Below are 12,692 nucleotides of genomic sequence, written 5' to 3'. Positions count from 1 at the left end.
TCTCAATGCACGCTTGAACACCTTTAAATCATTTAGAGTTTAAATTGTTGGTGGAAAATTATTAAATAACTTGGTACGCGTATAGTACGTTCCTTTTTGACGTTTATTAGGGTTAGCATAGACTATACAAAAATTATATGCTTGTAGTTAATTTTTATTTCAGTGTTGTTGAGATTTGTCAAACTTGTTTCCACTTGCAAAATAAAAGTCTAGGTGTCCATGAAACCCAAAGTTTCTGGAAATAAATATGACATGCGCCCTGATGTGGAGAAAAGGTGTTTAGAGTATTACAGTAAGTGCAGTACGTGAAAGTATTATAACAATGCCGCATGGAAGTTACTGTAACTAAAACATTTCACTTTCCTTAGTCGTTATAACTTGAAACTGTTGCTTGTGTTTTCCAGGTCGTGGAGACAGCATCTAGTGCTCAGAAGTCAAGCACGACGGATCCGTTCTACCGTCGTCAGTGCTGGGAAATAATTTGCTGTTTCTTGGTGGCATCCCTGAATTTTAATGATGATGAGAATAGAGTGCAGCAGCTTTTCTCCTGTCCAAGGTATATAAGAGCAGTTGGAGGCAGAAGAATATTGTCAAACTAACCTCATTCTTGATATTAAAATAGTGTACAAAATAAAAGATGTTTTTCCAGCCTGATGGTACTAACATGACATAACAGATTGTTAATCACTGGCTTTTCTTCGCAGAATTGTAAGCGAGTCCCAAGGCAGTCTATGAGGCACTGATATAGATTTTTCTCTGAGCACCCAGAACTCATTATTTACTGGTACAGTGAGCCCGTTAGAGGCTGTATCACAATTAGTTTGTGTTTAGTATCATGCCAGTACCAGGAGGCTTCTACAAGTAATGTATTTCTTTGTCATATCATAAACCCAGATTTCCCATTTGCTCTGTGCCTCTTACATCAGTTGCTGATTTAGGAAGCAGCTACTGCATTGGCCACTGCTGTGACCATTGAACATTAGGATGTGAGTGTAATTATCTGTACTCATTGTGATTCGCTGTTGCAGTTTTGATGATCCACATGTGGAGATCTCCGCAGTCCATGGGATTCCGTTCAGATTGCAGGACAAGCAAGCCAGAGCCACTCACCAGATGGCAGTCACAGGTAAGTTCATCCATTTGAGTAAATTGTTTAATAAAATTCTTTTCTGAATTACAATGCCATTATTGAAGGAAGAAGACCTTTTGTCCTGAAAAGTAGTAAATGTTTTTAATGAAATAAAGAACTTGTCTATTTCTTCTATTGAGACTACAAAGAAACAATGAAGAACGTGATTTTTCTTTGCCAGTTTAAGGAACCACATTTTGAGGCTGACCTCCACATAGTTCTATAATTGAGAATGCATGGAGTTTACCTCCATGCTCCCACTGCCTCATGGCATTGCGCTTAGTCACAACGATAACTTCAGCTGATATAGCGAACCATTAAATGTTTAAAAACCATAATCGGTGTTTGTTTTCTGTAAGTCCAAGTGGTGTTAGAACCCAAAGACCACTGTGAGAACCTGAAATCTCTCTTAAAACCACATTTAGTACGTGAACTTGTTGAAAGCGTCTGCTTCATATCTGGAACAGCCAGTAAGGCCTGTTGTGTAAGTTGGTAGGAGTGTTTGTTGCTGCAGCCATGAAAGAGTTACGACGGTGTTCCTTGTGTGTCACTGCACAATGGTGGCGATATCACAGGCAGCTGGTGAGTTCAGTTTTATAAATTTAGATTGTTCAACATTGAAACAATTTATATTACTGTTGGTGAAGTTTCCACCTTTGCTTCCAGAAGGCATTATAAAGTGGCATTACTGATGGTGATATGGAAAATAAATCTAATTGATACGGCTACCTCTTGCCCCTTGTCGGTTGAATTCACCTTAGTAGTAGAAGTGCTACAGATGTTGGCTGTGTTGTAGTGGCTTGCCATTTCTTAATCTTTCATTTACGTCCTTTCTTTATGACATCAAAACAGGCGAACCTGAAGGGCATGGACCGACTGGTGTTTATAGACTCCCTTGCTGTCATAATGGGGCACGAGGAGAGGGAGCCGTGTAAGCCGGGACACCTCGGCTCCAAACAGACGGCAAGCGAACTGTTCGTTAAATATCCACTGAATCAGTGGCAAGGGAAGTTGCGTGGGTCTGACGTGACGTGTGTGAGTTGTAGAGTTTGTAGTTGCAGTATTATGACGTGTGGAATAATGGCCCACTTGGCGAATGTTTTAAATTTGCTGGGGAGGAGGAAAGAAAGGCTCCAGTATGAATCTGTGAGCGAGGGAGTTAAGAATTTGTCAGGTCGCTGGTTGTGACCCGTATTTAAAGTTAACTTGTGAATGGGTTTGTAATGAACTTGACAGAATTTGTCTTCTGAAAATGGAAGGTCCTTGTTCATTGGCTAAGGTGGGAGTGTTAACTGCTTGGTGAAGTAAAACTGTGTGTTCTTAGAAGAGTGTGATGTCTTGATTTCTTGAATGTGAATGTATTTTCTCTTTCTGGGAGTAGCAGATTACGAGAAACAGAATGATCCTTCAGATTTTACTGAGCACCACGTGATCCGCGTACTGCCAGCCAGAGAAGCGTTGAAGTACGTGCGGCAACAGTTGGCAGACCGACTTGATGTCAGAAGATTAAACCTGCTGGGACAAAGAAGGAACCTCGTATCCGCAAGAGACTGATATCGGTCTGAACCAGGCATTCGTTGTGTGAGTACATGAGCATTAGAATGTATTTGATGTGGTTGTTGTGTGAGAGAGATGAGTCTGTCCAATTTTATTAGGTACTTTAGATGTTGTGATTGTAAGTGTGAGAGTTGATATGTTGAAAGACGTAAATGTGGTGAGGGATTGGCATTATTGCAGTATCTGTGGTACGCTAGAGGCATTCATGATATTGTTCATAGGATATCAGAATGTGAGGTTTATTTATCCTTTTTAGACGAGGGTGGTGACTATTTGTGATAAGGTTTTGTTACATGTGAGATGTGTGCAGTGCTGAGGAGCCTTTAATGTGGTCTGTTTACTAATTAATAAGTGAGCATTTGCCAGTGTAAGTAATTTAGTTTTGTGCACAGTGAGCGGAGCTGCCGGGATATTTTCTGTGCTTTTGGTTAATTTTGAGAGTTTGCTGTGTTGAGCAAGGGGATCGGTTACAAAACTTGTAAGTTTGTGGTGTGGTGTTCGTTATGAATTTGGATTTGCTTGCAAAAATGGAGATGACTGTCAGAGGTTCCATTTATTTGAGACTTAACCATAAGTTGAGAGTTGTCAGGTGTCAGTCTCATGGACATGTGATGAGGCTCAGTATTACTTCTGGTATATTCCGGGGTTGCGTGTGGGGTAAGGGGATTTGCATTAGGATTGAGGAGTGGTTTGGTTGGTTGGAACCAAGTATAGAAAGGCAGTGCCACTTATGTGGGTCACAATGTACCAGTGCTGGTGTTGTCAGGATTGTTATTTTATGTCTGTAAAATGGTTGTGAAGAGTTCTTGGCTTACGAAAGACTAATTTGTTAGTGTTGTCAGTCAGATTGTTTATAGGAAGAATGTAGAGATTGTGTTTTTGTGTGTGTGAGAGAGAGACAGGCCGAAGTTATTGACCATTTAGCTTGGTTAAAGATTGTTGACCTGGAAATGAAATGATATATGATGTCTGTTTGGTGTTCGTTGACCACCTTAGCTGCTCCCTCATAAATATATTTTTACATAACCCCTCCTTCCTCTCATCTTGGGCTCCCATATCGCACCCACTAAAACCCTCAGTTATTTTTTTAGAGGGCAGAAATCAGGAAGGAAATGCATACAATACGAAACCCGTGTCTCCCCTCCTTTCATTTCTAGAACTACTACTGTAAGAATCCGCGCTGAAATGGAAGGGAGAGGACTTTAAGTGGTACAGCTCTTTTGCAGGATTTTTGTTAAAATATTAGAGTGTTTGAGCTGTCTGTGAGTGAAGATTCCTTTGCGTATGATTCTTGGAGGTAGAACGTAGCTTTGTTTGTTGCACGTTTTATTGATCTTGTTATTGGGTAGTCAATCAACATACGATCACGATGTTGAAGGGGTCCCGGGATATTAATAAACATTGTGACCACAATCAGAAATTCTCGTGTAGACATGCTGTCAATTCAGTAATCAGCGTGCACTAAAACTCATCTCGTAAAACTGTTTATTGACGTAATGTCAGATACAAAATATTGTTTTGTAGAATTGCTTTCTTTATTTTGTTGTGTTTCTACTTGTTACATTGAGATTGCTGCTGCTGGTGTGTCATGGAGAGATGTTTCCTCAAAGTAAGAAATTTTTGGTGGCTCTCCTTTACTTAGTGGGGAATCCCCACGTCCACATTACAGAATGTCTAAGTATTTGCGACCGGGTTGGTGGCCCCAGCACCCTGCCAGTTTCTTTGGCACTTACAGTCATCCTTCCATCATGTTATGTGAATTGGGTGTGGAGCGAGAGAGAGAAGGCAGGCAGTTGTCTTCTGGCAAACTGCTGCTTCTGTAATTGCTGGAAATGTGACCATACGAGTAACCAAGACTTTGAATAAAAATCTGCCCCAAGATGTGGGCGTAGGTTTGCGGATTGTTTTAAAAAGGGTAGCAGAAAAATTGAACGTAGTTTAGCGTAATGAATGGCGCGTTGCTTTGGTTAACAAGGAAATGATCATTTTTTTACCGTAGCCGAAACAAATTATTTACGAACACACAGTCACGAAGGTCATATTGAACGGCTTTTCGCGTTTGCTTTACTTTATCGTTTTGTCGTCTGATTTGACTTCGTTTGTCCCCACCATCTTCCTACGTGATACGACCATAATTCGTTGCGTTGGATACGTTACTGGGCGGGGGAAAAGGGTCCCTTTGTAATTTATGAAAGTGACATTTGACAACTTCCTGAAGCGTAGCCTAGAACGTTTGTACATTGGCCGACAGAATTCGTGTATTTCTACATTGTTTTGAGGTCTTGTTCGTCCTCGTAATCGTTAGAAAACAACTCGGCTCAATTTGAATACTAAGAAAAGTGTTAAAACTAGCTACTACGTGTTTGTCCAGGAAGGCACTGATGTTTTGTAGTTGGTAATATTACCAGTTTGTTACGATTCTAGTGAGGCAGTCAGAAAGGGAAAGAATGAGCACGGAAGTTGCATATGGCAGATCAGATGTTTGGAAGAAGATGGCAATAATGATGATGACAGTAATTGCAGTAAACTTGTCTTCGCGATGTGTGTGTTACTTTTTCTTCAGAATCGTCACCTTTACTCGGAACACCTGATGTGATCTGGATATGCCATTCTGGTCGCTGTGGTGTGACAGCAGATAGGTTGCGGTGTTTAAATATCAGTGTTGTAATGCAGTTTGGAATAAGCAGGGTTCCTAATGACGTAGGATGTGGAAAGAGGCAACTCCATTCTGAATGAATCTGGTTTCATGTGGAATGTCACGGCCATTGCACTTTGAAATTTTCTGGAAACTCGGCTATGCTGTCAGAGGAATTTTGCACTTATCTTCATCCAAGATTGTTTCCTTCCACACAAAAGTCTGAGCTACGCCGCAGTTTAAAATATAAGGTGACATTTCCATTGATCTGTCTTTTACACGAACATTTGTCATTTCAGAGTTGGTGACCGTGAAATAATGACTTTCTGTACAGACTGGATGCAGCGGCTTGTTATCGTTTAGGTTCAGCTGTAACAAGGTAAATGTTAGGTGGAAGGAATATGTTGTTTGTGGCAATTCTTACTAATATAGAATATCGCAAGTTCTTATCTAATAAAAGAATTATTAAGAAATCTGTCAAACTGCCCTCCACTCTTTCCATTTTAGTTTTGATTAGATCGATCATTGCTGGTGGACGTCGTGGTCTCATACAATTGAACAAAGTTTGAGGTAAGGGATTCCTATTTATTATTATTGTTCATCACATTTATTGTTTTCATCTGCATTTTTGAACTCGTGTACGAGAATTAGACTTGTCTTCTTTTTAACACAATTTCAATTAACATTAGATTGACTTGTGTGTGTTCACGGCAACATTGATAATAAAAGAATATTCCAGTAGGCAATTAACTTTTTACAATTTTAAAGGAATTAAACGTGTTTCGTATCCCAGAATCTAAATAAAAATATGTCGATGCTAAGAAGTGGGGTTTATATTCTGAACAATAATTCTAACGCTTTTCATATCTTGATACATCGACATTATTAAAGCGTTTTAGGGAACTGAGAAGAAATTTTATTCCGGTTTCACAAGCCTAATTATCGACAAATCTCCCTCTCATTATCTCCCTACATCAGCAGATTAAATCCGGGGAATGTTTGCTATTATTGAGTGCAAAGAATTTATGGGTGCAAAACGTGGTCTCTCTCTTTCAGGGAGGAACATAGACTGAGGGGCTCTGAGAACAGAGTGTCGAGGAAGATGTCTGGACCCAAAACGGGAGTGGGACGGATAACAGAGAAAAATGCATGACGAGCTCCTCAGCCGATGTTTTTAGGGCGAGTTGAAAGTTTACAAGGCCTGAAGGGAACACCTCGGCGTAGGTGGGAAGATAACATTAAGACGAATCTTACGAAGATGGGTCTCAATGGAGTGAACTGGATGCAACTGACTCAGGATAGACCCCGGTGGTGGGCTTTTGTGAACACGATGATGTACCCGACAGACATTAAGGTGGCTCATAAATCCTTTGAAAGTGTGACAAAGTTCAAATACTTGGGAACAACAAAAACGATTCAAAATGATGCTCACGACGAAGTTAGGAGGAGACTAAATTCCGGAAATGCTCGCTACATCTCAGTTCGAAATATTTTGTCTTCCCGTCTGATTTCTAAGAACCTGAAGATTAAAATATACAAAACAATAATCTTGCCTGTTGTGTGGTATGGGTGCGAAACATGGTCTCTCACTCAGAGGGAGGAACACAGATTGCAGGTGTTTGAGAATCGGGTGTTTAGGAGGATATTTGGGCCTAGGAGAGAAGATGATGGGGCATGGAGAAAACTGCACAATGACGAGCTTAAAAATATGTACTCCTCCCCCAATATTGTCAGGGTGATTAAATCGAGAAGAATGAGATGGTCTGGGCATGTAGCGTGCATGGATGGGACAAGAGGTTTGCACCGGGAAGCCTGAGGGGGAGAGACCTCTGGGGAGACCTAGACGTAGATGGGAGGATAATCTCAGGCGGGATCTATGGGAGATAGGAGTTGAAGGAGACTGGATTTTGTTGGCCCAGGACAGGGTCCGGTGGAGGGCTTTGGTTAGTTCGGTGATGAACCTTCTGGTTCGGTAAGCCATCTAGTTAGTTAATCGGTCAACGACATGACCAGCTTTCTTATTAATTATGATTGTCCCAGTTGGCGCTGCTCGCAACATTTATCTTCGTTGCAACTAAAGGTACGACATTTTATTTTACATCCATTGTCCTAGCACTGTGCGAGATTATGTCAAGAACTTCTTTACAGTTCGTGTACTGATTAAGTTACAAGTTCACGCTGCAACCTGTAGCAACTAGATATCGTGTCAGTGTTAACTGATTTTCCGTTTATTCATGCAAGTGGAATGGGACATAATGGCCACCCGATATGTAGGACTGTTTGTAGTGGCAGCTTGCTGCAATGGAGTGCGATACTGACCGGGTTAATACGACCCACACAATCGTATGTCCCAGTGACGCATTAAACCACGGAAGACATTGTACACAACCTTGACTTAATCACATTAACGTATAGATGCTTCTGGAGTGTGTGCCCATAAGAATAGCAGTAACTTGGGTGTGCTGTTTGAATGGATTTATCTGAAATGACATATGGGAATACCTCCCCCTACAAGCGTTGATGGGTACCTCATTCAGGCGTAAGCTCCCAGTCTATTTGCGCAAACGCAATTATGACAGAAACAATATCTGCTGTGGAAACCTCAAATCTTACAATATAGTTCTGGTTTGAGGGGGTAAGTAGAGGATTACATGACCTACCAAGCTAAGATGCTAGATGTGGGAATTCCTTTTCGAAATTTTTTGCTCAGAATATAACTTTTGGGCCAAGCTGGTGCGGCATTACTTTTCTCTCTTTAACTCCCTCTGCATTTATGACCTCCTCCCCCCCCATCTGGACACATCACATCAACTGGATGCTGTATGGACGTAGAATACCACGCGGCAAACACATACGTACTGTGGCAAAGTCCGTCATAAATAAATATGAATCTGCCTTCAATGTGTGGATAATGGCAACCCATATCAACATGAGTACCATCAGACATACATGAATGTACAAAAGAAATGTATTTAATCTCGATCTTATGTATACATGGGATATACGGATATCCGCACGTAGGAACGTTGAAACTTCGATATCAGCAGACGTGCGTGATTACACCAAACGCACTGATGATAATGTTTGCCATGTATTGCCTTACGTCAGTGGTCCCCAACCTTTTTTTTCCTTTCTCTGGACAAATAAGATACGGACACCAAATAATACACAAAACAACACGACGTTTATTGATACAAGAAACCACGCAATCAAAAATACTTAATTTTATAAGTACAATTATTATTACTCAAGTGGGAAGTTAGTGTGATGTTTGGCACTGCATTTCAGCGGCCAGTTTTACAAATTTGGGAGAGTAGGATGATGTTGCTGCTCGCAATCGTCAAGATGGGCATTAGTACGTAGAGAACTGTGCTTTGATTTTATAATGTTCATGGTTGAACGGCATTTATTATTCAGTATAACCTCTTTCCTTATCAACGCGGGCACCGCGTTGGGGACCACTGTTGTACATTATTTCGCCCTCACATCTTCATCAGTTATCAGAGTGATTATTCTCTTGTAACATTGATGTCACTGTTAGGTCAAGGTCATGACAAAGTCAAGACAAGATCGCCCCAATAGTTTGCCAGATAGAGGTCTTTAAAATTCTCAAGGTCATACGTATTTATGCCAAACGGCAAATACCTGATTGACCATACTCATGTCAAAATGAGGTCACGTATAGGTCAAGGAAGCCACGACAAATTCGGCCCAATAGTTTCGTAGATACTGGTCTTAAAAAATCTCAAGGTTATATCTTCTCACCAATATTTCTGCTAGCCAGCCATCCTAGGGCCACACCCTTTACCCCAGGGCCACTACCCCAGTCGCACCCCTTCCCAGGGCTATCCCCTTCTTTGGGCCAACCCTCATGATCACCCCTACCCAAGATCGCCCCCCCGGGACCATCCCCTCAGGATCCCTGCAGCATCACCATATCCCAGGAACCACAGGATCCCTTAGGACCCCAGGATTCCCTGGACACTGCCCTCTAGGATCACGGCAGGATCCCCGAAGACAATCACCTCTAGGATCCCCTATAACCCCCTCCAGGATTCCTCGGATTTACCAGGACTCCCCATGACCATCCTAGTATTCCCCACAGATTTCCTAGGATCCCCAAAAAAGGATTCCCTACCCAGATCTAGCAGAATCTGCCACCAAACATTTCCAACAGAATATCCCACGATCGCAACCCATGATTCCCAGGATATTCCCCTGGATTCACCACATAATATTACCCACGATCCTGCAGGATTCCCCACCAAAAATCCCCATATTATCCCACATAGGTTCCACAACCAGAATTCAAAACGCGACCTAACCCCCGCGCTCTAACCCCCGCGCCCTAACCCCCGCGCCCTAACCACCCCGCGCCCTAACCACCCCGCGCCCCACGAAGGGAGGTGGAGGCCCAGGCCGTTTCTTGAGCGAGCAGAGGCGCGGACCCGGCTCCGGACAATGGCCCGGGCGCCGGGTTCCAACGAACCGCCCGAGTCGGACGAGTCCAACTCGTTGGCTTTGCGCTCGCACGCTACAGGAAACAGGACCTCGTGGGCGAGGCAAGTCGTCCAACTCTTTCGACTAACCGACCTGGCAACAGATCTTGTCTAGGGGCTGAGGCTCACCCTCCGTCCCGCGATTTGGTTTCATTCGATTAAATCATTGAGTTTTCGCTGCTCGTAGTATTTTCGCTTCGAGTGTTTTATTACTGGACGTATAATTTTATCTGCCCCTTATTCATCTCTGCCGACACGCGGTGGATGAGTTTTTCATCTTTGCCTTTCCCAGCATGCTCCGCGAAACTTGTTTTCTCCGAACAAGTTGAGTTTTTCCCGGTTGTCTGTCTCCTGCTTCGGTACAGCGCGGATGTACGAAGTCTTTACGTAAGTTGGGGCTTCAGTCGGCCATTTTGATATTACGTCTCAGCTTGTGTTTGGTTTAATTCTCGATTTATTCGACAGCCAAAGAGTTGTTGAAGCTTTCGTGGTGGTAGTACGAGGCTCTAGATAACGACCCTGACTTATATGCATTTGTGTCTGGCGTGATATAAGATCGTCTATATATTTTTCTCTAGGACTGTGACAACGCACATGCGAGAGTACATGTGTCCTGTTGTGTGTCCTCGGGTGCTACGTCCTGTACAACGAGAGCCTACTTAAGTCATTCAAGGTGAGTTGCATGAAATATTCCGTCCTCTGAAGTAGAGAGTTCTTAAAGTACGTTGAGGATAAAACGTGACTTGGCCTAGGTCGCACAAGACAAGATGGCTGAAATGACTTTGCAACACTGAACTAAGTATTCTGAGATATTATTTTATTTTACGTTTTGATTGTTCTGTGATTCTGCCCACGCATTCCGTCTCCTTCTAGGTCAGTGGTAACAACCACGTGACACTCGTTCAAGACTTGAGGTTCACGGAGCGGTGAGGATGACGGCCGCTTACATCGTGAGGTCGCTAACACGACAACCCGAAAATTATATTACAGCAGCAGCGAACTAAGGACTCCGCTGAGTACAATGAGAAATTGTCAGATAATGCCCACTGATCGAGTTTCAGAGCGTACGTACAGAAGCGACGTAATTATAAATTCTTGTCATTATGTCTGCTTTGAGGTGATTGGCGGAGCCCTCTTCACATTCACGGTGATTATGATATCATCATTCTTCATCGCCGTCGTGAACCTCTGAACCAGAAGATTTTTCCACGTCTCGCTCCTGGACGCTGCTCTGTGACGTCGTCTGGCTCGAGACGTCTGAAACGATGAGGCACCAGTGAGCGATGGACTCGGGTGAGTACGGTGATGTATTATTTCGAGGTTGATTAAAAATTATAATGACTTTCGTAGATAGTGTTCTGTGGGAAATTAAAAATTAGTATGTCTCGACGGTAATGTAGTGACTGAGTAAAGCCTGGTCTACGTGGATGGGGTTTCGCGAAGGTACCGATATCGCCAAAATCAAAGAATGTTTGAAACCCCCTACGTACGGTAAGGAATCGAGTTCTTTTATGAGTTTGAAACAGAAAGGAAAAGTTACAGATCATTTGAGAATTGTTGATGGGAAAGATTGGAAAAGGAGAAAATGCAGACAAATGGACACGCACACTTGCGGTATGAGACCAGTTTCTTGCGTCTGTCTTGTTGTAAACATGTACGGCAGTCATCGTGTAGCTGACAGTCGTTTAACTGGTCAAAGCCTTTCTCTTCGTGTACAGACACAGAAATTTTAAAAACTGACTGGTCGTCCTTACTTCATTTCTGTTGGATAAATTTCGTAAGGAAATGCTGTTGGTGTTAGGTGGACCGAGTATTGCGTACGGAGTCTGTATTGATTTGGATTAGCCGTCTGCCATGGACGCGACTGAGTAGGCGTTCTTTACGCGGTGATGGAATTAGACAGAGCTGCTAGAATGTAGTGCTGTATAGAGCAGAGGTTCCCAAAATATGGAGAAACATTTTCAACATCCTTTGCTTGATTGAGGCAGTCATCAGAACGAAGTATCGTTCTGCGTTGTATCCCGAAGGATGGTGATGGGATACAGGAGCGTAGACCAAGAGGAAGTGCGTTGATATTCAAGTCCACTTGTAGCAACACAGTAGAGATATATATTGAATTAAAGCTGCACCAGTTTACAGTATCTCGAGTCAGAAAGCTATGAAGGCGTAATTTATAACAGTTATAATTACTCTTCGCTAATACAAATTGCAGTTTTGTGGACTTTCAGTTTATTCTGTGTATAGTAATATAAAATATCGTCAAATTGAGTACCTGATGTATTTTCCTAATCAATGAAATTCCTCTGTTATGGAAACTGAAGGGTTACAACTGCAAGGAAACCGAAATTTGAGTCTATCGTGAGTCACTGCAGTCTGATTCACATCTCTGGATACTCTTTATACAAAAACACAGTTTAATATTAAGTCTCACCGCTACTAAATCTTCCGAAATAATTCATTCCCTTCCTAAGAGGGTTCATAAATTAACTTTATGTGTGCTCTTTGAAATGAAAAAATAAGCATCATTAACCCCATGAAGCCGTAGGTCGTCTGAATAATATTTAAGAATTCAGTCCGTACCGCGAAGAAAACACAACACTTCACCATTACGAAGAACAACTGGTTAACGCTGTTTAAGGAAATGATCGCTGTTTATTCCGAGAATCATAGTTCGTCTGAATTATATTTAAGAATTCAGTCCGTACCGCGGAGAAAACACAACTCTTCACCATTACGAAGATCAACTGGTTAACGCTGTTTAAGGAAATGATTGCTGTTTATAGTGAGAATCATAGAAGATCCATAAATATAAAAGGCATCATAATTAAAGCACTTGGTACGTACGTTGAAGTAAACTTTCAGAATTGAACTA

At 42.2% G+C, this 12,692-nt stretch overlaps 1 protein-coding gene across 5 annotated transcripts; it reads left to right on the top strand.

The window, feature by feature from the left end:
- The first annotated feature begins 89 nt into the window (after window positions 1-89).
- LOC147870365 (transformation/transcription domain-associated protein-like) lies at window positions 90-10,783 on the top strand. 5 transcript variants are annotated; one of them, XR_015533508.1, is made up of 6 exons: window positions 90-556; window positions 1,029-1,126; window positions 1,982-2,164; window positions 2,511-5,891; window positions 6,378-10,207; window positions 10,399-10,783. XR_015533508.1 is itself a non-coding variant. In XM_087342310.1 (4 exons), the coding sequence occupies exons 2-4, from the start codon at window positions 1,114-1,116 to the stop codon at window positions 2,315-2,317; spliced, it is 435 nt and encodes a 144-aa protein (XP_087198436.1). In that variant the 5' UTR covers window positions 98-556; window positions 1,029-1,113; the 3' UTR covers window positions 2,318-6,067. The 5 variants fall into 5 exon arrangements, 3 of the variants coding, with proteins under 3 accessions (XP_087198436.1, XP_087198437.1, XP_087198435.1); XM_087342310.1 differs by lacking the exons at window positions 6,378-10,207; window positions 10,399-10,783 and adding an exon at window positions 1,626-1,711 and having other exon boundaries at window positions 98-556; window positions 1,982-6,067; XR_015533506.1 differs by lacking the exons at window positions 6,378-10,207; window positions 10,399-10,783 and having other exon boundaries at window positions 100-556; window positions 1,982-5,700; window positions 5,829-6,067.
- The last annotated feature ends 1,909 nt before the right edge of the window (window positions 10,784-12,692 follow it).

This window comes from Zootermopsis nevadensis, unplaced genomic scaffold (assembly GCF_977971745.1).
Source record: "Zootermopsis nevadensis isolate Lab colony 2312 unplaced genomic scaffold, Znev_1.0 Znev_ptg000321l, whole genome shotgun sequence".
NCBI classification, from domain to species: domain Eukaryota; kingdom Metazoa; phylum Arthropoda; class Insecta; order Blattodea; family Termopsidae; genus Zootermopsis; species Zootermopsis nevadensis.
This window is presented reverse-complemented; position numbering and strand designations above follow the sequence as displayed.

Coding starts and splice junctions, on each gene's coding strand:
- LOC147870365 (XM_087342309.1), top strand. CDS start 514: ATGATGATGAGAATAGAGTGCAGCAGCTTTTCTCCTGTCCAAG. Junction 557..1,028: donor CAGCTTTTCTCCTGTCCAAG/GTATATAAGAGC, acceptor TCGCTGTTGCAG/TTTTGATGATCCACATGTGG. Junction 1,127..1,981: donor TCACCAGATGGCAGTCACAG/GTAAGTTCATCC, acceptor ACATCAAAACAG/GCGAACCTGAAGGGCATGGA.